The sequence below is a fragment of the Mesoplodon densirostris genome, chromosome 19 (genome assembly GCF_025265405.1).
Source record: "Mesoplodon densirostris isolate mMesDen1 chromosome 19, mMesDen1 primary haplotype, whole genome shotgun sequence".
In the NCBI taxonomy this organism is placed as follows: Eukaryota; Metazoa; Chordata; class Mammalia; order Artiodactyla; family Ziphiidae; genus Mesoplodon; species Mesoplodon densirostris.
In genome coordinates, this window is record NC_082679.1 from 7,795,566 (window position 1) to 7,822,982 (window position 27,417).

Consider the following 27,417-nt stretch of genomic DNA (forward strand, 5'->3'; position numbering starts at 1 on the left):
CATTAATTTGTAATGTTACCCTCAACATACATTAAATTCCCAAATTAATTGCTGTCCATTTCTGACCTTTCTAGGCAGTTCCTTTCGTCTGTTTTCCATGCACTGGGATCACACTGTTTTATTTGTTGAGGTGTGACATTAGTTTTTAACATCTGGTAGAGCCTGCCCTGCTCAGCACTCTCTACTTTTGGAAGTTTTAAAGTTATTCTATTATTAAACTTTTTTGGGGGGGGTCTAAAGTGATGTTTCTGGCCCCAAAATAAAAATGTGAGAGTCGGGCTTCCCTGGTGGCTCAGTGGTTGAGAGTCCGCCTGCCAATGCAGGGGACGTGGGTTCGTGCCCCGGTCCGGGAGGATCCCACATGCCGCGGAGCGGCTGGGCCCGTGAGCCTTGGCCTCTGAGCCTGCGCGTCTGGAGCCTGTGCTCCGCAACGGGAGAGGCCACAGCAGTGAGAGGCCCGCGTACCGCAAAAAAACAAAAACAAACAAACAAACAAACAAAAGGCTGGAAATTTGAAAGGGGAATCCTTAAATAGAGTTACTGAGAAACCTATTAGCCTAGTAAGTACTGTGGCATCCCATTCCATGGGTACCAAGCCACAAGAAAGAGGCCCTAAGAGAACCACCCAGAGAGACTGAAGAGGCCTGCAAGGGGGATGTGTGGTAGTCGTTAGAGCCATGCATAAATCTGGGGCATGTGGGCAGGTTGCTCTTGCTTGCCCTCTGTGAAATAAAATTCATGTATTATGGCAAGATGAGAAAAATTTAAACATGAAGATTCTTCTCTGCCCTTTGGCCTCTCCTCTCCCCGCACTGTGCATTGTGTGTCTGCATTACCCATTGACACACTCCCCGTCCCCCATGGGCAGGAATCCCTGCTCAGTCATAAACAGCAACATTCTCCGAGCACTAATAAGACAACTCCTTAAAAGATAACATTCCTTCTTGATCTCGTAAGGCGTCACATGACCCACCAGGATGATGCTTAGATCTGGATTATGTAAACTGTTAATAACACATCATTTGATGTACAGCCCTCTGTCTCAAAAGAACTTATAAAACTGTGCCTTGATTTCTAACCAGTGGAACAGTTCTCAGAGCTTTCTGAGATGCTCTTCCCTGGTTATAATCCTCAAATTTGGCCCAAATAAAATTTTCCATTTCTTTCTTAGGTCCACTGATTAATTTTTTGTCGACACCTCTTTGAAATTGGGTACGACCACATGACTTTCTCCAGTCACTGAAATGTGAGTGGCAAACCTTTTCTTCCTTTGTACCCATTTTTGGAGCTTCCTCCCATTTTTTTTTTTTTTGCTACACCGTTTGTCATGTGGGATCTTAGTTCCCCCACCAGGGATGGAACCCATGCCCCCTGCAGTGGAAGCATGGAGTCTTAACCACTGGACCGCCAGGGAAGTCCCAGCATCTTCCCAATTCTTAGGGTATTCTTTCATTACCTTTTCTTGAATCAGCTCCCTTACAAATATGGTGGCCGTGTTTGTATTGGGTGACCCCCCCCCCCGCTCCCCATGACCTCAGGTAATTGACTCATGGTGGATGCCTGACTCAAATATCAATCCGATTGAGCCAATCAGATTATCTTTTTCAGGAATGTCAAACTGTGGCAGAGAGACACTAGAAGTTTTTGTTGGGCCCTTGAAATGAGACTTCTATTTCACCATCACCTCCGTGGTCCACCATCTCTGCATGCTGGAAATGTTACAGTAGCCTTCTCACTGGTCTCTTTGTCTCCATCCTTGCCCTTACAGCCCTGTCTCCACATAGCAGCCAGATATGTCCACACAGCAAATCAGATCATATCACTCCCCTGATTAAATTAAAGCCCTCTGATGGCTTCCCATCGGTCTTAGAATAAAACCCAAAGTCCTCATCATGGTCGACAAGGCATTTCATGATCCCACCCTGCTAACTTCTCCACCTATATCTGTCTCCATGTGTTCCAGTCACACTGGTCTCATTTCACTCTCATGTATGACTAGACTACCCCCTGCCCCCCCACAGGACCTTTGCACGTGGGATCTCAAGTCAGGTGAGGATATGCATGTTGGCCTACTTCATGCCAAAGTCATGAAAGATTTTGCAAATGCAGAGACTAATCTATTTAGTTTGTTATCCAGTTATTTATGGCTGCCTAACAGATTATTCCAAAACTTAGTGGCATAAAACAATCAGAGTGCTGTGCTCACAGAATCTGTGAATCAGGAATTCAGATATGGCTTGTCTCTGCAACATGTTGTCAGGAACCTCAGCTGGATCACTCTAAACGCTAGGTTGACTGGAACAACTGTGGAATCATCTGGAGGCTTCCACACTCACATGTCTGATGTGTGGGCTGGGATGACTTGAGGCTGGCCTCAGCTAAGACTGTTAATCTGTGGCCTCTCATTGAGTTTGGGCCTCCTCACAGCATGGTTACTTCAGATAGCTGGACTTCTTACATGATGACGACTGAGGACTCCAAGAGTAAGCGTTTCAGCAAACAACTTGAAAGCCATGTTGTGAGGGAGTCCAAGCTACCCTGTCTTGCAGGATATTCCAAATGAGCACCACTAAATGCAGCTGCATAAAAGCACTCAGCCAACGTTGCACTGGAGCAGAGAATCACCCAGCTGACCCACAGACTGGTGGGAAATAATTAATTGCTGTCACTTGAAGCCGCTATGTTTTGTTAACACAGTCCTTGAGAGCAGGGATCCTGTTAGGTTCATCACTACAGGTATTTACTAAAAGAATGAATAGACTCTCGTCGAGTTAATTGAGCCCTGCTGGTCTCTGAGTTCTCAACCAAAATCATCGTAGTCCCCAGAAGCCAGGGTTGCAGAGGTGGGGCACAAGGTCTTGGATTCACACCAACTACCAGCCAATATGGTTCTCTTGTGAAAACTGGGCAAAAGGTCCCCACTCTGGGTGGACTCATTAGAAAAAAGTGAGCCCTCTGGGTGGACACAGTCCCAGGGACACATGGCTTGGAGAGCAGACTGTAGGCTCTATTTAAGCCCCACTTGCCTCCTTGTCCAGGGACCTTTGTGTAGTGACTAACTTGCACAATAATCCAGGGCTTCCCTGCTTTGCACCCTACAGACATTCTTCCCTTCTTCCTTGGTAAGAGCACCCCAATTTTCTTACTGCAAGCCACCATGTCCTTCAGAGGAAGCTGGTCAACTCCCCAGCTGCAGGGGGCAAAGATTTATTGATCTGAAGCGAAGTCAATCCCAGGGTCTCATTCACCATGCCTTATAAGGGGTCAGGGGCATGGGACACACTTCTGGTCAATGAGACATGGGGCCAGTTGCTGGAGGATTTGGAAGGTTTCCCACACTCTTCAGAAGGGACCTAAGATAAGAACAAACCTCTTTTTGCTGCCTTGGGAAAAGGATATCTGTGTGACACCTGAGTATGTGGCAGCTTTCTTGGGACCACAGGGAGCATGTGGGAGCTGATTTAAGAGATTATGGCAGCTCAACATGATGCATAGAACTGGGGTCTTTTTTTTTTTTTTTTTACTTATTTTTATTTAAAAAATTATTTATTTTATTTATTTATTTTTGGCTGCATTAGGTCTTCATTGCTGTGCACAGGCTTTCTCTGGTTGCGGTGAGCAGAGGTTACTCTTTGCTGTCACGCGTGGGCCTCTCATTGTGGTGGCTTCTCTTGTTGCGGAGCACGGGCCCTAGGCACGCAAGCTTCAGTAGTTGTGGCACATAGGCTCAGTAGTTGTGGCTCACAGGCTCTAGAGCGCAGGCTCAGTAGTTGTAGTGCACTGGCTTAGCTGCTTCAGCAGCATGTGGGATCTTCCTGGACCAGGGCTCGAACCCATGTCCCCTGCCTTGGTAGGCGGACTCCTAACCACTGCGCCACTCAGGGAAGTCCCAGAACTGGGGTCTTGTTGAGCTGCTAAGTTAACCCTGGAGATGTGCCACCTCTGGTCCTGTTGTGTGAGACACATGAACATGTTATTTAAACAAGTTAGTGGGGACTTCTGTTACTTGCAGCCTGAAGCATTATGGTACAAGAGGGTAGTGTTCTGGAACATGTAATAATGTACGCCTCATACCTTAGAACAGATCTTGGGGGAGCCAGAAAAGGAGAATGGAGTGCTGAGGACCAGCTAACATCAGTGCTTGAGGAGTGGGGACAGGTCTGCCGCGATCCCAGTCCACTCTGGCAGGAAGGCTGCCTCTGGCTTAAAGAGTTTGAGGAAGGGAGAGTCTGGGAGGGTATAATTGGCCAGGTAGATGGTCTCTCCACCTGTGAGGTAGGAGGCCCAGATCCCAAACGTTCCAATGGTCATGATGGTGTGATTACATTGCGTGAGCAATGCAAAATCCTTGGCGGGTGAGCCCTCAATGCCGTTGCCGGCAAAGACCACATCCCCGCGGGAGGACTCAATGTTTTCCCGGCACCAGGCCATGCCGTTGCTGGTGACCACGAAGATGGGGGAGGGGTAGCGAGCCCGGAACCAGTCCAGGGCCTGCTGCAGGTAGCCCCGGTCGGCCACCACGCCCTTCCACACGTTGGGCATAACGTGGACGTAGTCCCCCCGGCGCACGTGGACCCCTACGTAGGTGCTCGGCCGGCTCCCATTCACCTGCAGACCCCGCAGAAAATTCTGGGCCTCCTCACGCACGTGGTCGTGCAGGGTGAACTCCTGGAGGATCTCAGCGCGGAGGTGGTGGTAGAAGGTCCAAGAGCAGGGGTAGCCAGTGAGGCGCACGTACTCGCCCGGGATGTGTCGGTACCGCTCCTCCATCCAGTCGTTCAGGGGGTAGTTCCGCCAGGGGATCCTGCTGGCCGTGCTGTCGTGCAGGACGGGGAGGGTGATTCTGAAGATGGGGGCCAGCGTGCTGTGCATCTGGGGCGGGATGAAGGCCGGCCGCCCGTTCATCTTGGCCAGGGCGTACAGCGTGGCATACTGCCCCATCTGGTTCCCCAGGCGGCCTATGGCATTGATTGTCCAGATGCCCTTCGGCTGGGGGCTCCGCTGGGGGCTCGAGGGAGAGTCCTTGGTTGATGGCTCCAGCGCCTGTAACTCCCATGTGGGCTGAATCTTCGCTAGCCTCTGCTGAAGGTGAAATACCGTGGAAGCCGTGAAGACAAAGAGGATGAAGGGGGCCGTGGGGAAGAAGAAAGGTGCCTGTGTGCTGAGCATGGCTGTTAGGAGAGGGAGAGCAGGACACGGTTAGCTCAGGGGACAGAGGCCCTGGACTAGTGCATGAAGCTGGCAGCGCAGTTGTCTGGGCAGACATTGCATGGACGTGTGGATCTACTTTGCATGTGCATGGAAATGAGTGTGAATACTCGGGTTACATGTATGCAGGTACAGCTCTGGAGTGTGTGTTATGTGGCTGTGTCTCCACTGGACTCATATGTGCATGTTTTTTACATGTATATATGCACTGTATGTATATAGACACCCATGGTATGTGCGTTGTATGAGTATATATGGGTATTTATATGTTGTGTACATATGTGAGTGTGGAATTGTGTGCAGGTGAATGGACATGTGTACATTGTATTGTACGGTTGTGTATATACAGGCACACCGGATTCTATTGCATTTCGCAGATATTGCATTTTTTACAAATTGAAGGTTTGTGGCAAGCCTGCATTTTCAGATGATGGTTAGCACTTTTTAGCAATCAGGCGTTTTTTTTTTGTTTTTTGTTTTTTTTTTTTTGCGGTATGCGGGCCTCTCACTGCTGTGGCCTCCCCCGTTGCGGAGCACAGGCTCCGGACGCGCAGGCTCCGGACGCGCAGGCTCAGCGGCCATGGCTCACGGGCCCAGCCGCTCCGCGGCATATGGGATCCTCCCAGACCGGGGCACGAACCCGTATCCCCTGCATCGGCAGGCGGACTCTCAACCACTTGCGCCACCAGGGAGGCCCGCGTTTTTTTTAATTTTTATTTCACACATAAAGTATGCAGATCTTAAGTGTCTAGACTGATGAAGGTTTTTTTTTTTTTTTTTTTTTTTTTTTTTTTTTTTATCTTTTAGCCACAGCACGTGGCATGTGGGATCTTACTTCCCCCACCAGGGATGGAACCTGCGCCCCCTGCAGTGGCAGCACAGTCTTAACCACTGGACCGCCAGGGAAGTCCTGCAATCAGATTTGTTGTTGTTGTTGTTGTTTTTGTTTTTTTGACTCTAATACAGTATTCATTTTTCATTCACCAGGTCTTTTTTTTTTTAAATCAGGTGTTTTTAATTAAGGTATGTACATTGGGATTTTTTAGATATAAAGCTACTGCACATTTAATAGACTGCAGTACAGGGTAAACACAACTTTTATATGCACTGGGAAACCAAAAAATATTGTGTGACTTTGTTGTAATATTCGCTGTATTGTGGTGGTCTGAAACCAAACTCAAAATATCTCTGAGTGATATTTGTATTGTGTACATATAGGGGTGTGTACTACATATGTGGTGTGCAGGTGACTGTGAACAAATAGCATGTGTGTATATGTGACGCTATGCATACATTACGTGTATACACATTGTATGTTGAAATGTGGGTGTTTATAGACTGTAAGTATACACGTGTGGCTGTCTATATATAATGAGTTCAAGTGTACGAACCTACTATTTACTGGGGATCCAGTTTCTTTTTTTTAATAAATTTAATTATTTGTTTTTATTTTTTTGGCTGTGTTGGGTCTTCGTTGCTGTGCACAGGCTTTCCCTAGTTGCAGCGAGCGGGGGCTAGTCTTCATTGTGATGTGCAGGCTTCTCACTGCAGTGGCTTCTCTTGTTGCGGAGCACGGGTTCTAGGCACGCGGGCTTCAGTAGTTGTGGCTCGCAGGCTCAGTAGTCGTGGCGCTCCGGCTTCATTGCTCTGTGGCATGTGGGCTCTTCCCAGACCAGGAATCGAACCCGTGTCCCCTGCATCGGCAGGCAGATTCTCCACCACTGCGCCACCAGGGAAGCCCGGGATCCAGTTTCTAGAGATGTCCATGCCTGCATGACCTGCCTATCTATATCCCCTTTGATGGGAAATTGCCCTGCCCATCAAGAGCTTGACCTGTCCACCCTCCTGGCCAGAGATGACTGACCTTGAGATAGATGCCTGGCTCCACAGTGGCTTCTCCTTTCCTTGGTTAAGGTCTTGACAAGTGTAGGCTGACTCTAAAAGACAAGTTGGCCAATTCACTCTTATGAGTATTTTTATTAAAAGGCTCAGAAGGCAGTTGGTAGGTGAGAGTTGTTTCCTCCTGATGCCATTCGGGTGTCCAACAATCCAAGTCAAATCTGACACTGTCTTCCTGGACTTAGTATAGGATCCCACAAGTGAAACAGTTCAGCTCCAGAAGACTGCCCCCAACTTCGGACACCAATCTCAAGTCCAGGGCCATTCATACTCTGACTGATCAGTCATAGATCAGGGATTCCCATGACCAGGAAACTACCAGGCTTGATAATTTGCTAGAATGGCTCACAGAACTCAGGAAGACACTTTACTTATGTTTACTAGTTAATTATAAGGGAGACAAATGAGTAGTCAGAAGAGGTCCACAGGAGGAGGTCCAGAAGGGTCTGAGCACAGGGCTTCTGTCCCCTTGGAGCTGGGGTAGACCACCCTCCTAGCTCATGTTTGCTAACTCAGAGGCTTCCTGAAACCCATTGCTTAGGGGTTTTATGGAGGTATCATTATGTAGGTGCAATTGATTAAATCATTTGGCCACTGGTGATTTGCTCAATCTCTGGTCCGCCTCCCCTCCTCAGAGCTGAAAAGTGCCAATCTTCTAATGAAGGCTTGGTCTTTCTGCTGACCAGCTTCCATCCTGAAGCCATCTAGAGGGCTGGCAAGAGTTGCCTCAGCAAGTCCTATCACTTATCAATGAGAAAATGTCAAGGATATTAGGTGCTGTGCCAGGAACTGGGGACAAAGACCAAAGATCATTCCATGGAACCACAGCAGGTAATCTTGAAAGGGAGAGTAGGGGTAGGTGTGGCTGGGACGTTGCAGCCTGAAGCAGAGGAAGCCAGTAACCAGAAGATACCTGAAGAGATGTGCAGACACCTCCAAGGAACTTCAACTACTGATCAAGAAATCCCAGAAAATCTGCTTCTATTTAAACAAGTACAACCTGTTCCTTTCAACTCTGGTTACAACAGAAGCTAGTTCCAGGAGTTAGGGTGGTTGCATAGAGCAGGACTCCTGAAAACACATGGGACTCACTATGGTATTGAGACAGGAGGGAAGGGGGCAGGGCACACCCTTAAAGAATGACACAGCCATTGAGAAGAACAGGGTGTGACAAAAACTGGTTAGGGGCTTCCCTGGTGGCGCAGTGCTTGAGAGTCCGCCTGCCGATGCAGGGGACGCGGGTTCGTGCCCCGGTCCTGGAGGATCCCACATGCCGCGGAGTGGCTGCGCCCGTGGGCCGTGGCCGCTGTGCCTGCGCGTCCGGAGCCTGTGCTCCGCCATGGGAGGGGCCCCAGCAGTGAGAGGCCCGCGTACCGCAAAAAAAAAAAAAAAAAACAAACCCCAAAACAGAAAACTGGTTAGAACCAGTTAGGTCCAAGATGGCGGAAGATTCGACTTCCAGTAGACCCTGAGCCTCATTCTATGCTCATTGTAATACATTAGCATATGCTAAATGACACACCCACAGGGGCCACGACTTCCGAGGCTGACCATAAAAGCCCCAAAAGTGGGCGATGGTCCAGTTCCTGGAAATCTCTGTCCCTTCTCCAAAATAGGTGGAATAATCCTCCCACTTCTTAGCCTGTGAAATTTCCCAGCCCATAAAAACTAACCACCCCATATCTTGGGGCCACTCTCACCTTCTGAGATGGTCTGCATTCTGCCTATGGACTGTGTATCTCTCTAAATAAACTTGCTTTCACTTTACTATGGGCTGCTCTTAATTTCTTTCCTGTGCAAAGCCAAGGACCCTCACTTGGTGGCCCGTCCCAGAGACTCACCCGAGACCTGGGACATGACAATCCTCTCACACCACATTCTCCTGCGACATCATTATAGGAGGTCCAGGACATTGAGGATTCCCCATCTGGGTCATAAATCTTGACCCAGTGGTTTGTAGAGTGAAGCAGTTAATTAAGCTATTGGCTGAGATTGTTTAGAACAAATCAAAGGCCCCGAAAGGATGAGGTTGCTGAGCATAAGTAAAGAAAAGCAGGAAATGAATTGGTTCTGACTCCCGATTACGTGGCTAGAAGCCAGCAAGGAAAAGCAGAAAAATCCTTACTTAATGTCATCACAGTTAACACCTTATTGTTGCTAAGACCCTGTCTAGAAATGATTGATGGGCTTTGTCCTGCAGTCTAGGCTGGACCAACACATGTTGCCGCAGGGAAAGTCCAGGTCTGGCCACTGACTGAGCAAGCTTGGACTCTGAGTGAATGGGAATGCCGATATCTAGGAGGAGTCCCAGGAAAGATGGCTTTCTGTTCCCTCAGCTCTTCCAAAGACTTCCCTCCTCCTTCTCTGTGAATATGAGGTTCCCACCCAGGTTAAAAAAAATCCCTTCCTCCTGAGCAGGCTTTAATCACAGCATATCCTGGAAGCTCTGCACCGAAGTAGGTTAGAGATAAAGGTTTCTATTTGATTTAGTCTAGGGCTTGTGTTCCTGGTCAAACTGTTGAACCAAATGGCCATTAAGAAGAGAGCACTGGGGCTAAATCAAGCTAGGTGTGACCTGATTGAAGCTGGGAAGCTTCCAGAAGCTATGCCGGTGTGGTCCTTTAGGGTTCATTATGGTTGAGAAAAGTTAGCACAAGACCTAATGTAGCAACATCCCTGCTTCTGATTTAAAAGTCTCTGAAACCCTCTGAGTCCATTAAGATCACAGGAGGGTTCTCTTCCCAGAAGAGACTCAGGCTTGTCAACTAGATGCCTGGATTTGAATTGAACCAACTCATATGGGGGTGTGGGACCTTTGGGTGTCCCCAGGTGTTGAGCACAACCAGAAATAGACTTCTGGGTGGTACAACCTCCTCTAGCCCCTTCTGCGTTGAAAGAAAGGAGCCAGGGAGGCTGGGTTTGCCGAATAAGCTTTATTTCAAAGCTCAGTTTTGCCTCACAAAAGTCTCAGCCTTATTGCCCACAAGCTCCAGATAAGGCCGCTTTCTCAAGGCCACTGAAAGTGAGGCCTCCACTCACTCAGCCCTGCATGGAATGTACTTGACTCTGTGACTTGGAGAGGACACATCTCTCTGGGGTTAAGTGCACACACTCCTGCTGCGGACTGGATTTTGGCTCCTATAGTCATTAGCTGTGTGATTCTGGACAAGTGACATCACCTTCCTGAGGATTAAAACAGTGCCTGGCACACATACACATGCAGTAAATTTTTGATATTATCACGTACAAAGCAAAAGGTGCTGTTCTGTATGGGCTCTGGGCCAGGGACCAGTGGGTTTCCACTTTTCCTGTTGGGTGTATGGGTAATGGTCAAATCTAGCATTTCGACCACAGCTCATAGTATTGGGATGATCCTCCTCTAGGTCCTCTAGGGCAGACCTAGAGGAGGAATCAATTTCATGAGAGGCTGTGAATCCTGAGACCAACTAAAGTAGCTCCGTACCGTCAGAAGCAGATACAATACATAGAGCTGACTTTGGGGATTATCTTTCTGGGGAGTGAGTGAGTGTGTCTGTGATTCACCTGCCATGATTGCAATTTGAGTTAAAAAAAAAAATAGAGTTGATGGGAATTCCCTGGCAGTCCAGTGGTTAGGACTCTGCGCTTCCAGTGCAGGGGGTAGGGGCTCAATCCCTGGTCAGGGAACTAAGATCCTGCAAGCCGTGTGGGTAGCAAAAAAAAAAAAAAAAAAAAAAAAAAATAGAGTTGAAGGCATGAGATAAAGAATATGGGTGATGGGTGATCAAGAGTTGCACTGCCTTAAGGAAGTACATTTTTGCTTGCCTAACCCATAGACCTTGTTACAGCCTGTTATGGGTTGAATTGTGTCCCTCTAGAAGAGATATATTGAAATCCTAACCCCTGGTAGCTCAGAATGTGACCTTACTTGGAGACAGGGTCTTTACAGAGATGACCAAGTTATAATGAGGTCATCCTAAGGTGGGCTTTAATCCAATAGGATGGGTGTCTTTATGAAAAACGCAAACACAGCCCGTAGAGCATCATATGATGTTGGCCCAAGGGTGGCCCATCCATTGGCCAATCTGTGATGTGTGCAGGTGGGTGCTGGCTCAAGAGGATAAGTTGTACCAAGCAGGTCCTCTCCCTTGGGAATTTGAAGTTAGCAGCACAGAGAGGGTGGCCAGTTGATCGTGGACTTGGCAGTGGAAGGGCCTCTTAGGGCCCAGCTAGTGCAGTATGTTAAGCCATATCTAGGATAAACTGGAGAAATCCCAGAGCAGAGTGAATTCAGCCCTGAGAATAAAACTCGATAAAGATCCTATGGAGAGGTGAAAGTATCACTGTGCTCCAGATGCCTTCCTGGTTCCTGTTTCCCTCAAGGCCATGCAGCACTTTCATTTGGGTCCAGATCCCCACAGGATTCCTCAGACTCTGCCCCTGATGGGGGAGAGGAACCCTCTGAGGACAGGAAAGCTGGAGGAAGGAAGAGGGAGCATCGAGGGAGGAGGAGGAAAGCTCCCTGTGGAGTGGCCTCTGCCTTCTTCCCACCACGGTTTTCTCTTCCTTCTTCCAGCTTGAAGGGCAAGGAGTAGACTTAGAGCCTCTCTCTGGCTCCAAATTTGCCAAGCTTGGGACATGGAACAATGGGGACCAAGGGGGATGCTTGTAGGAAGGCAGAAGGATGGAGGGAAGGAAGGGAGAGGAGAGAGAGATGGAAAAAGACAGGAAAAGAGAAAGAGGGAAGTAGAAAGAAACGGAGAAAAAGACAGGGACAGAGAGAGAGAGAGAGAGAGAGACAAAAAGAGTCCGAGACAGAGAAAGATGGAGGCAGGGAAAGAGAAACACAAAGAAAGAAACAGACAGAGACGGGACTAGAATGACAACAGAGGAGACAGAGGGAGAGGCAGAGAGGGAGAGAGAAAAAGGCCGCCGGGCAGGATGGGTCTTCCTCCACCGGGTCCCACCTCCAGCCCCTGCTCTGACCCAACTCTCTCTCTCTCTCTCTAGGTCAGTCCCTCTTGAGACCTCTCAGTCTCAGTGTCTTTATTACACACTTCCTCCTGTGAAGGAAGGGACAGTGTCCATCTTGTCCCCCGTGTGTCCCCTACAGCCCTCAGAAGCTGGGCTCAGCACATAGCAGGTGCTCAGGAAATACACGCGGGAAGAATGCAGTCCCTGTCTGGCCCCATTTTTTTTTCTCTCTCTCTCCTCTCAGTGAGTCTCTGCCAGCATCTCCCTGCCTCATTCATTTTCCTATGTCCCCCCCTTGTTTTTTTTGGTCTCCATTTCCCAGCACCTAGTAGGTTAAAAAAAATGAATATTAGAAGCACAGACCTTCACAATCAAACCTCTTCAATTCTGGACTGGCAGCGGGTACCCCTGAATGGTCCTTCGAAATTTGTTTACAGCAGACAGAAAGACAAGGTAAAAGGAAATGCAGAATGTTCTAGAACAATGTCTTTCAGTCTTCCTGGTTGCTTCTCCCCTCCCCACCCAGGAAGGGGGATTGGCCACTGCTGAGGAGCCTCACGGGCCTCCAGAACTCGACCCCATGACCTCGACCGAGGCTTCGGGGAGAAGAGGAAGAGGTGGGGAGAGCCTCACAGGGTGAAACCCAGTGTCTGGGAGTAGGGGGCCACGCTGCGAGGTTTTGAAAGATTTAGGTTTGGAGAGAAGCTCTATGGGGTGTGGCAAGAGTCTCTGATTAGCTGTGTGACCTTGACCAAGGGCCTCTCAGTGTCATCATCCAACAAGTGGGGATAATAATAAGAGCACGTCTCTGCAGGGCTGTGGAGCGAATGCTGGACCGCACGGGCTGTTCTTTTCATCTGGAGCAGGGTTCATACCCCAAACTCACATTTATGTCGGGCTCGAACCAAACGTCCTGTCTGCTGTCGTCGTACTCCCCTTCCTCCTAGTTCAGTTATCTTGCCGAATTTTTTTTTTTTTTTTGCGGTACGCGGGCCTCTCACTGTTGTGGCCTTTCCCATTGCGGAGCACAGGCTCCGGACGCGCAGGCTCAGCGCCCATGGCTCACTGGCCCAGCCGCCCCGCGGCACGTGGGATCTTCCCGGACCGGGGCACGAACCCGTGTCCCCTGCATTGACAGGCGGACTCTCAACCACTGCGCCACCAGGGAAGCCCTATCTTGCTGAATTTTAACAACAATCTTGCGATCATAAGGCTCAGAGACCGGTCAGAGAGCGGGTGAGTGGCAGGCTTGGGGAAAGGCCAGGGCTGCGGGGGTGGGGGTGGGGGTGGGGAGGAGACCTGGAAATCAGCACCCCTTGACATCGTCGGGGTCATTGGAGGTGAGCTCTTGGGGAAAGCCGACAGCTGCAGTCAGAATCTAAGGCTGCACAGCTTCTGGCAAAGGGGAGGAGTCTGCCTTTCCCTTCAGTCCTCTGAGGTCAGGAAGTTCATCTGCTTACCTGCCCTCAGTCCTTACAGCTGCATCACACCCTTCAGGGAGGGGCGATAGGAGGAGTCAAGGTCCCTCGCTCCCCACCCCGCTCCACCCCGCCCAGGTCCCCTGGGAGTCATCCCGTGAGGGGTTGCCCTAACTTGGCAGGGGGATTCTGCCTCTAAGTCCCTCAGAAAAGTGGGGCCACCCAAATCTGCTGATAGCTTCTTTTAGACTCTCTCGTTCTCATCCACTTCCCTCTGTCCCAGGCCTGGCCTCATCCCCTCCCCTCTTGGAGTCTGGCCGGAGCCTCCGTGCCTCCCTCCCCTCCTCCCCACCATCTGTCCCCACGTCAGAGCTCACCCTACCGGCTCCTCTGTTCAAAACCTCGGCTCTCCCCAACCAGAAGCCCAGTCCCAGCACACCCTGTAATTTGCGTGTCCGATTCCTTGAGCTCAGTCCCTGCCCAGCTGCAGGATCCCCTCCACACCCACGCCGCCGGGCACGGGCAGGTTTGCCCTGTCCACCCCTGTCCCTGAAATTCACCCTATAATCACAACGCTGGGGAAGAGCTTAAGACAAGAACGTGAGGCTACCGCTTTGAAATCCCTAGCGTTCTGCTGGCCTAGAATGGAAACGGTGACTTAGGATAGAATCTAGGGAGTCAGGGATCCGCTCACCGCCCCGGCGGGGGCTTGCCTGGGGCTGGAGCCTGCAGCCCGGGCTCTCTGACCAGGGTCCTGCCGTCCGTCTCTTGGAGGTCGGCGAGCAGCCTACCGTGTGGGACCAGAACACTCCAGTTACCGCGGGGCCCCATCCTGGCCTTTCCTTCTCAGTTTGCCTCGGTTCTGGGGAACCGGGTGACAGGAGGGAGGGAGGGAGCTGGTGGCCTTGGGTGGGGAAGGGGAGAGGGGTGGTGACAGAGGGGATGGGGGTGAGGTCAAGTAATAGATTTCCCAGGAAGGAAGATGATGGGAGCCGAGGAGGGCGGCTGGCTTGGGGGCTGACGGAGAGGTCAGGTGGCCGGTGTGCTGGGGGGCAGAGGCGGTGGGCGCCTCTGCTTCCGGAGACCCCCGGCAAACTGAGTCTCCACTTGCCGCTGAATCCCTGGGATCAAGTCTCTTCCCAGCTCTCTGTCGTGTGTGTGTGTGTGTGTGTGTGTTTGTGTGTGTGTGTAAGTAAACACAAGCGTGCTGCAGGTGCAGGGAGAACTCCCAGTCACCATCTCTTACCTGGTTCTGGCTGGACGACAAAGTGACTCGGAGAGGAGCTCAGTGCATTCCGTTCCCTCGGGTTGATTTCTCAATCAGAATCTCCCGAACCTTCCAGCACCTGTGGTCAAAAACCCGCCCAGGATCTACCCGGAGCCCGAGGGAGGCGGGAGCTGGAGCCAGGTGAGCCCGAAGCCCCTCCCTCTTCCCTGGGCGCTGCCAGGACGCTGGCCCGGAAGGCTGCCTGGAGGAGGGGGGACAGTTCTGCTGGGCCTGGCTCTTCCCGGCTCAGTCTTCTCAGCGTCCTACATTTATTTAGCTTGGCAAACAACTGTTAGCACTTACCTGGCCAACCAACCTCATCCCATCTTCACAATTCCTTGAGAGGGGCACCCTCTCATGGTACAGCGAGGAAAACCGAGACACAGAGAGTTGAAGTAACTTGCCCAAGGCCACACGGCTAGAAAGTTGGAGAAGCTGGAATATGAAACCAGGCAGGACGGAATCTTGGAAAACACTTGGCAAGTAGCAACGCTTCTCAGTTTCCCTTATTTCAACAAAGATTCCCTTAGGAAATGACCGTTTTGCATCTCTTAATGGTATGTTATGGGTCCAGGTGTGAGCAAGCATTTTGCAGGAAACTACCCTCAGCCCCTTTCCCTCTCACTTTACTTATTTATTTTAATTTATCTATTTTATTTATTTATTTTTGGCTTGTTGGGTCTTCGTTGCTGTGCGCGGGCTTTCTCTAGTTGCAGTGAGCAGGGGGCTACTCTTCGTTGCGGTGCGAGGGCTTCTCATTGCGGTGGCTTCTCTTGTTGCGGAGCACCAGCTCTAAGCGCGCAGGCTTCACTAATTTTGGCGCACGGGTTTCAGTAGTTGTGGCTCGCGGGCTCTAGAGCAGAGGCTCAGTAGTTGTGGCACACGGGCTTAGTAGCCCCGCGGCATGTGGGATCTTCCCGGACCAGGGCTCGAACCCGTGTCCCCTACATTGGCAGGTGGATTCTTAACCACTGCGCCACCAGGGAAGCCCTTCCCTGTCACTTTAGCAAAGCTATATTATAATTAATTTTTAAACCGGCATCCTCATGCTCCACTCATCTCCAGCCCAAGCACAACTTTCACATCTTTTAATCATATAATACTCTGCCTAACTTGTTGGTTCTTTCGTGGATCAAAGAAGTAGAAATGAAGAATTAACAGATGACCAGATCTCTTCCCTAGCTTCCCCTTCAGTAATCTCCTGAACAAACTGTGTGACCAAACTGTGTAAACAAGATAACATCTAGAGGAAGATCACGAGAGTCCACAAGCCTGCACACAGCTGGATGATGGTGACGACACTGACCCCGTATCTCAATGATTAACTGGGTAACTGGGACTACTTCCCTCTTTCCCTTACAAGTTTCATGGCAGAATCTTCAGAGGTGGTTTTTGGGGGGACACTGAGTCCACCATCTCCCCGGGTTGCCAGCACTCTGATTAAAGGCACCTCTCCTTTGCTGTCAACGTTTGTATTGATTTTGTAAGCGGCAAGCAGCGGGACCCAATTCACTCGATAACATTAATGGTGTATCATGGGTCCAGGCAATGCTTGTCTATGGCTGCCAAACTCAGGCGCAAGACTGTTGAAGAGTTTTACTGGGGAGGGGTGAGGCAGGCATCAGCACGGCCCCCAGCAGTCCTAACACAGAAAGAGGGACACGCAGCACCTCTACCCCGTGAAGTGACAGGAGGTCCCTGCACCATCTAAAAATGCCACCCCCTCAGCCTTCCCTTGCCAAAAAAAAAAAAAAAGAACCTGAATCCTATCAAGCCTCTCACTGTAATCGCCAGTTTTCAGAAAATAGGAGGAAGGAGGATAAAGTTGCCAGTGAATCAACACCATGAGGATGAAATCGACCAAGTCCAGAAAGTGGGACACAGTCTACAGGACAAATGACCTGGTTTCCCCAACGATTCAGTGAGGTGGAAAAAAGAAGCAGGGTGGGTGGAGTTACCTATAATACATGCAAAGCAGATTCAGGGCTCAGAAACGTATAAACAGATTTTTCAACTGTACGAATGTCTAACACGTTGTTCAAAAGTCATGGGGATGCGGGATGATTCTTCCCCCTTGAAACTTTCAGTAGTCCTGGCCCTCAGTCCCTAAGTGCTGTGCCAGTGTTGGAAAACCATTGTGACAACTAAAAAATGCCCCCATGGATTCCCAGAATGCCCCCTGGGGGACAGTACTCCTCATGTGAGAACTGTTGTCTTTAACCCTTCTGCTCTCCTGTCTTAGCAGCACCAACTTCCTGCAGAAGAAAACCCTTCTTGGTAGCAATTGTCAATTTCCACAGTGTAAAAACTCCCACCATGACCAGTGGCTTCATAGTGTATGAATATCTATATGAAATGTCCAGAATAGGCAACTCAAGAGGGATAGAAAGTAGGTTAGTGGTTGTCAGCGGCTGGGGAAGGCAGGGAATAGGGAATGACTGCTCTGGGTACCGGTTTCTTTTTGAGGGAATGGGGATGTTCTGGAATTTGATTGTGGTGATGCTTGTACAAGACTATGAGTGTGCTAAAAATCACTGTATCATACACTTTAAAGTGGCAAGTTGATTATTGCCATTATGAGTTGTGATATTGAAACCAAGCAGGACCCTGTGGGGCTCCTGGGCACAAAAGCCTTTCTGTGTCCCCTTCCCTGCGTTCCAAAGGGCAGGTTCAAACAGTTGCTAATCAGGGAAGGGAGGGGATGCAGAGACAAGGGAGGAGCAGTCAAGAAACAATGGTGCAGCCTTGGGGCAGGGCCCTGGTTCCCCCTCAAGGGATACACATAACAATATCTTTGAGCTGTTTACAGAACTAAAACCCACCCCAAATGGAAGATGTTAGCATTCTTCATTCCAGAGAAGACCACCTGAGGCCAGATTAAAAGAACCAGAAAAGCTCATCAGGAGACCACCTGAGACCAGATCAAAGGAGTGCAGGCCTTACACGCACCCTAATCCTTATCAACAACCTTGCCCTTGAACCATTGCTATAAAACTCCTCACCCGAATCCCGCCCCCCCCACACCGGTTGGGACACACAGTTTTTGTTTGTTTGTTTTTTGCAGTTCGAGGGCCTCTCACTGTTGTGGCCTCTCCCATTGCAGAGCACAGGCTCCGGTCGCGCAGGCTCAGCGCCCATGGCTCACGGGCCCAGCCGCCCCGCGGCACGTGGGATCTTCCCGGACCGGGGCACGAACCCGTGTCCCCTGCATTGGCAGGCGGACTCTCAACCACTGCGCCACCAGGGAAGCCCTCTGTATTTTTTTTTTAACTTAAGAAGTTTTTTTTATATATATAAATTTAGTTATTTATTTTTTGGCTGCATTGGGTCTACCTTGCTGCACATGGCCTTTCTCTCGTTGCGGTGAGCGGGGGCTACTCTTCCTTGCGGTGCGTGGGCTTCTCACTGCGGTGGCTTCTCTTGTTGTGGAGCATGGGCTCTAGGCACGTGGGCTTCAGTAGTTGTGGCTCGTGGGCTCAGTAGTCGTGGTGCACGGGCTTAGTTGCTCCGCAGCATGTGGGATCTTCCTGGGCCAGGGCTCAAACCTGTGTCCCCTGCGTTGGCAGGTGGATTCTTAACCACTGCGCCACCAGGGAAGTCCCTAGTCTGTATTTTTAAAAGGAACACTCACTGCTTCTTCAGCACCCAGAACCATTTCTGCTGATAATAAATGCTCAGAAGTTTGTGTTGACAGTGTTCATTGCAGCACTATTTACAATAGCCAGGACATGGAAGCGACCTAAATGTCCATCGACAGATGAATGGGTAAAGAAGATGTGGCACATATATACAATGGAATATTACTCAGCCATAAAATGGAAAGAAACTGAGTTATCTGCTGTGAGGTGGATGGACCTAGAATCTGTCAAACAGAGTGAAGTAAGTCAGAAAGAGAAAAACAAATACCGTATGCTAAAGCATATATATGGAATTTTAAAAAGCGGTACTGATGAACCCAGTGGCAGGGCAGGGATAAAGACACAGACATAGAGAACAGACTTGAGGGCAAGGCGGGGTAGGGAGGGAGGGGAAGCTGGAATGAAGTGAGAGAGTAACGATGACATATACACACTACCAAATGTAAAACAGACAGCTAGTGAGAAGCAGCCACACAGCACAGGGAGATCAGCTCAGTGCTTTGTGACCACCTAGAGGGGTGGGACAGGGAGGGTGGGAGGGAGACGCAAGAGGGAGGAGATATGGGGATATATGTTTATGTATAGCTGATTCACTTTGTTATAAAGCAGAAACTAACACAACATTGTAAAGCAATTATACTCCAATAAGGATGTGAAAAAATAAAATAAAACTCAAAAAACAAAGTTTGTGTTGAATAAATACAGGGGCGCCCAACGCCTACAGAGCAAGTGCTCTTGTGAACCTCTTGCCCTTAGAGATGGAGAAACCGAGGTAGAGAATTCACGCCCTTCCTGGGAGCCCACAGCTGAGGTGGGCAGAGGGGGATTGGAACCCAGGACGTGATGTTCGGGGACCCTGGCTCCTTGCCATCCTTCAATCCAACCCCTAATTAACAAACCTGAAAGTGGCCATCACCTGTGTGGGGCTAGCTGCACAGAAGTGGGAAGCAGTACAGAAGAGGGGCACGCTGGGTGTCACGGGCCCAGGTTGGAATCCTGACTGTGCCACATGTAAGCTTGGGGACTCTGGGTGAGAGACTGACTTTCCCCAGCCTGTAAAATAGCCTGGCACCTGCTTCAGAAGATTGCTGTGGATAAGCAGTGAGGCCCCATGGGAGAGGTACCAGCAGGTGGACCATTACTAGTAAGCAGTGACTGTGAGTCTAACCCCCTCTGCAATGGTACTGACCCTAAACAAGGTCCTGCACAGACACCTTCTGCATTTCCTCAAACACTGATCCATGTTCTCTTGAAATGCAGCCGCCATGCTGTGAGGAAGCCCACCTATCCTTCAGGAGAGAGGCCACATGGAGGGGACCCAAGTGTCCCAACCAAGCTCCCCATTGAAGGCAGCTGCATGAGAGACCTCAGATGACCTCACATGGAGAGAAGAACCACCCAGTCAATCCCTATAACTTAGAAACAATACATTCTGGGGTTGAAGCCATTCTGTTTCAGGGTGGTTTGTTACACAGCATTAAGGTGGCAGTTTCCTGAGAGGTGGAAGCATGTCTGTTTTGCCCCCTACAGTGTCCTCACTGCCAAGGACATTTCTTGGTAGATAGTAGGTGCTCTATACATATTTGCTGAAGGAAGGGAGGGAGGGAGGGAGGGAGGGAGGAAGGAAAGGATTTTCAGAACTTCGTGTCCTGGACTGACGTCCATGAAATGTAAGGGAAGCCAGTAACTACCCACCAGCCTCTATGTATGTATCTATAGCGTGTGTTCAGGTGGCGGCTGTACATATGTATACAGACACCCCTTGGAAATATGGAGGGTTTGGTTCGAGACCACTGAAGTAAAACGAATATTGCAGTAAGTCAAGTCACACAAGTTTTTTGGTTTCCAAGTGCATGTAAAATCATGTTTACACTATACTGTAGTCTATTTATTAAGTGTGCAATAGCATTATGTCTTAAAAAATGTACATAGCTCAATTAAAAATACTTTAGTGCTGGGGCTTTCCTGGTGGTCCAGTGGCCAAGACTCCACGCTCCCAACGCAGGGGGCCCAGGTTTGATCTGTGGTCAGGGGACTAGATCCCGCATGCATGCTACAACTAAAAGTCCGCATGCTGCAACTAAGAAGTCCATATGCTGCAGCTAAAAAAGGTCCCACATGCCGCAATGATGATCCGGCTTGCCGCAACTAAGACCTGGTGCAGCCAAATAAATAAATTAAATAAATATTAAAAAAGAAAAAACTTTAGTGCTAAACGATGTTGCCCATCATCTGAGCCTTCAGCTAGTTATAAACTTTTGTAATAATAACATCAAAGATCAGTGATCACAGATCACCATAACAAACATAATAATAATGAAAAAGTTTGAAATGTGGCGCGAACTACCAACATGTGACACAGAGACTTGAAGTGAGCAAATGCGATCGGAAATATGGCGCTGATGGGCTTGCTGGATGCAGAGTTGCCACACTTGTAAACATCGCAGTATCTGCTGAAGTGCAATACAGCAAAGCACAATAACACGAGGTCTGCCTGTAGATACCGCTATCTCATTTCAGAACCAGGGCGTGGGATGCCAGAAGTTTCTTTTTTTTTGCGGTACGCGGGCCTCTCACTGCCGTGGCCTCTCCCGCCGCGGAGCACAGGCTCCGGACGCGCAGGCTCAGCGGCCATGGCTCACAGGCCCAGCTGCTCCGCGGCATGTGGGATCTTCCCGGACCGGGGCACGAACCCGTATCCCCTGCATCGGCAGGCGGACTCTCAACCACTGCGCCACCAGGGAGGCCCCAGAAGTTTCTTGATGGAGGATTGTCCTGCAACCCCATGACTTTTGAACATTTTGCCAGACACGCATGTAGCTGTAAAACATGTTTATAGGTAGCTGAGCCCAGGACATGTTTTGTTTATTAACCGTGGAGTTGGAGGTTGCACGTGGAGCCCAAGGCTGCATATTGGTATGTGGACAGGATGCTCCCTTGTGACCACAGGGAAGGTGCATGGGTATCCAGAGCTGAGGGTGAAATGCTGGAAACTCCCTGGATGCCCCGCCATCCACGGGCTCTGCCATTGGGCAGGAGATAGCGTAAACTAAAGGACCACTTCCAACATCCTTCCAGCCTCTATCACCAAGGTTACCTGTGGCCTCTGCCATCAGACTGAGAGCCCTATGGGGTGGGGACTGAGGCCGGGCCACTCCTAAGCTGGTCCCCTGGCACAAAAAAAGGAGCCTTGGTAAATTTTTAAAAACTGTATTATGGAATTTAAATTTAACAACATGCAGAAAAGTAGACAGACTAGTACAATAAAGGCCCACATACCCATTGTTGTTTTCAATGCTTTACCAGTCTTGGGCATCTATACCTCATCCAGTCTTCCTCATTAAATCTGTAAACATTTCATGGTGCTCCTCCGACTGATGAGAATATTTAAAAATAAATAACAAACCCCATGCTGTTACTAGATCTAAATATTAACAGTAATCTATGAATATTACATAATACCCAGCCTAAATTATAATTTCCTGGAGAGTCTTAAAGCTGTGTTTTTTCTTTGAACCACGACCAACACATCCTCATGTAAAGGTGAAAATCCACTGGTCCGTGCCCCAGAGCCCACACATAACAGCACCCTTTGCTGTGGGTTGTTTTTTTTTTTTTGGACACACCACGTGGCACGCAGGATCTTAGTTCCCCGACCAGGGATTGAACCCGTGTCCCCTGCAGTGGAAGCTCAGAGTGCTAACCACTGGACCGCCAGGGAATTTCCAGCACCTTTTGCTTTGTGCATGATGATGGCTAATACTCACTACATGTGTATGTGTGCCAGGAGCTACGTTTTTTAAATAACAGCTTTACTGAGCTATAAATCGCATACTATAAAATTCACCCATTTAAAGTATACAGTTCAAAGAGAGTAAATCCTAAGCGTTCTCATCATAGGAAAAAGAAAAATTTTTTTCTATTTCTTTAATTTTGTATGTCTGTGAGATGCTGGATGTTCACTAAACTTATTGTGACAGTCACTTCATGATGTATGTAAATCCAATCATTCTGGTGTACATCTTCAGTTTATACAGGGCTGCATGTCAATTATATCCCAATAAAACTGGAAGAAAAATAAAGTACACAACTCAATGGTTTTGAGTGGCTTGGAGATCAGTGACTTCCAAATTGGAATGGATTCAGAGCTCTGCACCCATCCCTACTGTCAGTTTAGAATATTTTCATCACCCAGTTAAGCAATCACTGCAAGGAAGGTCTCCACTCACTCAGCCCTGTATGGAATGTACTTCACCCGATGACTCAGAGGACACATGACTCTGTGGGTAAGTGCACACCCTCTGGCCACGGGCTGCTGATTTCAGCTTCCCACACTCAATAGCTGTGTGATCCTGGGCAAGTGACTTCACCTCTCTGAGGGTTAAAACAACGCCTGGCCAAAGAACCACATATTGTAGGAAATGTCCAGAAAAGGCAAGTCCATAGAGACAGAAAGCAGATTGGTGGTTGCCAAGGGCTGCGGCACTTAAAAGGGAATGCGGAGGCTTTTCTTTCAGTGGCCATGAGGAAGGGGCCTTATCTGGAGCTTGTGGGCGATAAGACTGTGGATCTCCTGCTCTAGCTGAGCTGCGAAATAAACCTTATTCAGCAAACCCAGCCTCCCCGACCCAAGAGGGTTGTCCCATCCAGGCGTCTATTTCTGGCTGGGCTCAAATAAACACATGGAGGCGACCCAAGGGACCCAGCCCCATCTGGGTTGGTTCAGTCCAGGCATATAGCTGGACAAGCCTGAGCCTCTTCTGGAAAGATAATGCTCATGCGATCTTAATGGGCTCTGAGCGTTTCAGGGACTTATAAATCCAAAGCAAGGATGTTGCTGTAGGTTACTCCTGTGCCACATCTGTATAGCTTCTGGCAGCTTCCCAGGTTCAAGCAGGCCCCACCCTGCTTGACTCAGCCCCATTGTTCTCTTAATGGCCCCTGGGTTCCAGGCTCTGACCAGGAACACAGATCCTGGGCCAAGACATCTGTGCACATGCTGGCTGTAACCTGTCTGTGTGCTAAGCCAGAAGCACTGACCAGGAGATTGTTCAGTCCATTCAGTAAATACGCATTAAATGCTGTATTCATTCTGTAGGGCTGCTATAACCACATACCGCAAACTGGGTGGCTTCAAACAATAGGAAATTATTCTCTCACCTTCCTGGAGGCCCGATGCCAATCTCTGTCTCAGTCAATATGGGCGTTCTGTGTGCCACCTGTGCTGGAGTAGGGCCCACCCTATTCCAGTGTGACCTCATCTTAACTAATTACATCTGTAAAGACCCTTTTCCCAGATGTCACATCCTGAGGTACTAGGAATTAGGATTTCAACATCTCTTTTAGGGGGACACAGTTCACAATTCAACTCATAACAAACACACATGATGTGCTGATGCTCTCTGGAGCGCTGGGCTATGAGAGCTCTGTCTTCAGAGACCCTAAGTAGTCCCTGTTCTGGGCGTCCTTTTTTTTTTGCGGGACGCGGGCCTCTCACTGTTGTGGCCTCTCCCGTTGCAGAGCACAGGCTCCGGACGCGCAGGCTCAGTGGCCATGGCTCACGGGCCCAGCCGCTCCGTGGCATGTGGGATCCTCCCAGACTGGGGCATGAACCCGTGTCCCCTGCATTGGCAGGCGGACTCTCAACCACTGTGCCACCAGGGAAGCCCCTGGGCGTCCTTGTATCCCCCCTGGTGAGTAGCAGGGGGAAGGTGTTGAAGGGCTTGCTACCTTCTGGTTTGGGTTTGCAAATCCAGGAAGGAGCTTAGTAAACATTTCTTGAATGAATTAGTGTGATTCATTGTTGGCAGCTGGCCAGTTCCTGCTTTGGCCCTGATAAAACAAAAGTTGTAAAGTTCCTTGTCCACCAAGGCCCTTCAAACACAGGGAACAGAGCTGGGTCACCCGAGCTTCTAGATTAAACAGAGCTCAATAGAGTATATCGAGCTACTCCATTCAGCTCCCGGAGGCAGCTGGTGCCTGTTCTGTCCACCGGCAGGGCCCTTTCTGGGTGGAGACCTCCTGGGAGGTAACAAGAGAGGGTGGTTGTGAGCACGGATCTTCTGAATCTTCCCCCAGCACCTAAAGGTCCCCAGGATGTGCAAGGAAAGATGTGCAAGAAACTAGCGCGCAGCTTCCCACCCGTGGGTGCTGTGAGAGCTCCACAGATTTCATCTTCATCCTCCAAGTCAGGTCTGTGAGAAATGTCACCTCTCTTCATTATTTTCTGTGAGTCAATTTGATTTTGACTGAGAACAAGTCCTCATTCCACTAATCTGGCCAGAAATTCAGCTAGTGGTTTCAACGTCAGAGCAATGTGGGTATTTCAGATTCAACGTGGGAACTTCTGTGTGTAGTACCAAAATCCTGGAGGCATCACTCAGACTCCCAGCAGGAGATGGAACACTCATAGGAAGTGACATGAGAGGAGTTAAATAGGATAATTTACCAAGATGTGGGTAGGGTGTAGGGAAAACAATGAGAGACAATACAGCTCCCAGGGGCTGGCAACTGTGCGGAGCTGCTACCACCGCTAAATCAGCCGGGATGGATCTGGGACAATAAATGGCCCAGCTTCACTCTCCCTCCTCTTCCGATTTCTGGATTGTGATCCCACTGACCCAAGCCAACAGGAAGGCATAGGACAGGGGAGCTCACAGATACTGTGTTGGTCAGTTTGGGCTGCCGTCACAAAAATACCCCCGCCTGGGTGGCTTAAACAACAGAAATTTCTTCCTCCCAGTTCTGAAGGCTGAGAAGCCCAAGACCTGCTGATTCAGTTCCTGGTGAGAGCCCACTTCCTGGTTTGCAGATCAATAAAAGTTTGTTAAAGGAATTAGTGCAATTTATTTTGATGGTGGGTCAACTTGCACTTTTTTTTTTTTTTTTTTTTTTTGTGGTACGCGGGCCTCTTACTGTTGTGTCCTCTCCCATTGCGGAGCACAGGCTCCGGACGCGCAGGCTCAGCGGCCATGGCTCACGCGCCCAGCCGCTCCGCGGCATGTGGGACCTTCCCAGACCGGGGCACGAACCCGCGTCCCCTGCATCGGCAGGCGGACTCTCAACCACTGCGCCACCAGGGAAGCCCCAACTTGCACTTTTGCCTTTATAAAAATAAGACGTTGGCAGAGAGAAGACATCTCTCTCATGTCCTTATAAGGGCACCAATCCCATTTACGAAGGCCCCACCGTTACAACCTAATCCCTCCCAAAGGCCCCACCTCCAAATACCAACACGTTGAAGATTAAGGCTTCAACATATGAATTTGTAGGGGACACAAATATTCGGGCCACAGCAGATAACATCAGACAGCCTCCCAGGGCACAGAACAGGGGGAGAACATTGGAGATGAGATTTGGAGGGGCAACAGGAAGAGACCTAGCACATGAGTATTTTATTGAAATGTGAGATACAGTTGCCATCCACGTCTATACTCTGATGTTGTTACACTTTTTCTTTTTTTTTTTTTGGCTATGCTCCATGGCATGTGGGATCTTAGGTCCCCAACCAGGGATTGAATCAGCACCTGCTGTATTGGAAGCACAGAGTCTTAACCACTGGACTGCCTGGGAAGTCCCGGATGGTGTTGTTACACTCGACAGAGAGCCAGGGGTCAGGTCTGAGGTTCCTCTATCCTTCTGCCTTGAATCTCTCCCAAAGAGTTAATTTAGGAAAAGATCCTGGCTAAGGTAAATTATCCTGAGAAGGGGCTGGCCCTGAGAGAATGGAGGAAAAAAAGGAAAGGGAGTAAAAGCCGTCTGATTCTAGGGGTTAGGGCTGGGAATGGAGGCTGGGAGCTGTTATGGGCTGAACTGTGTCTCCACAAAAATTCCTAGGTTGAGGTCCTAACCCCCCAGAACCTCAGAATGTGATTGTACTTGGAGACAGGATGTTTACAGATGTAATTAAATTAAAATGCGATCATTATGTGGGCCCTAATTCATTATGACTGGTGTCCTTACAAGAAGAGGAATTCTGGACACATACACGTACAGAGGGAGGACGTAGAATCATAGAGAGAAGTGGTCATCTGCCAGCCAAGGAGAGAGGCTCGGAGCAGATCACCCCCTAGGAGCACTCGGAAGGAACCAGCCCTGCCGACACCTTGATCTCAAACTTCAAGCCTCTAGAACTATGAGGTGATAAAGGTCTGTGGTTTAAGCCACCCCATCTGTGGTACTTTGCTATAGCAGCTCTAGCAAACTAATACAGCAGCTTCCAATATAGCCTGAAATAATCTTCACCTCCTGGTATCATACCCTTGTGTAGTTCCCTCCCACATTCAGTCAAGCTGCTCTGTGTGATGGACAGGATATGACAGAAGCAACATTGTGAGACAAGGTAAGGCTCCGTCGTAAAGGGCATTGCAGTTTCTACCTTGGTCTCTTGGGTTTCTCTCCCTGGAGGAATCCAGCCGCCATGCTGTAAGGACACTCAAGCATTGTAAGGACACTCAAGCAGCCCCAAAGAGATCCACATCAAGAGAATGTGACCAGGCTTCCCTGGTGGTGCAATGGTTGAGAGTCTGCCTGCCGCTGCAGGGGACATGGGTTTGTGCCCTGGTCCGGGAAGATCCCACATGCCGCGGAGCGGCTGGGCCCGTGAGCCATGGCCGCTGAGCCTGCGTGTCCAGAGCCTGTGCTCTGCAACGGGAGAGGCCACAGCAGTGAGAGACCTGCGTACCGCAAAAAAAAAAAAAAAGCAATGACTAAGTTGAACCATTTGAGAGTGCCAATATTCAACCATATTTTTCCTACACAAACAGCCATTTCATATGGTCCCACCTAACAGAACTACCTCATCAGTAACATTTTTAGAACAGCGCCTAGCATACAGAAGGCACTCTGTAAGTCTTGGAAAACAAAGACTTCTAGAGTATTTACTACGTGCATCCCTGGGAGCTCACGAATCTATTAAGGCTGCATATACAGAGGTGCAGAGCCTAGACTGTGAGGCTAGACAAGCTCAGGTTCACATGCGGACTCTGCCTCCTGCTGGCCAACCCGGAGCATGTTAGTTAACTCCCTAGGGCTC

At 49.5% G+C, this 27,417-nt stretch overlaps 1 protein-coding gene across 1 annotated transcript; it reads right to left on the reverse strand.

Annotated features, from left to right (window-relative positions):
* Positions 1 to 4,134: 4,134 nt before the first annotated feature.
* FUT2 (fucosyltransferase 2) lies at positions 4,135 to 5,169 on the reverse strand. The gene has a single exon (XM_060084160.1). It carries the CDS (start codon positions 5,167 to 5,169, stop codon positions 4,135 to 4,137), a length of 1,035 nt encoding a protein of 344 aa, XP_059940143.1.
* Positions 5,170 to 27,417: the final 22,248 nt, after the last annotated feature.

What these genes read in the sequence shown, in the direction of transcription:
- FUT2 (XM_060084160.1), bottom strand. Translation starts at nt 5,169, where the DNA reads ATGCTCAGCACACAGGCACCTTTCTTCTTCCCCACGGCCCCCTTCATC.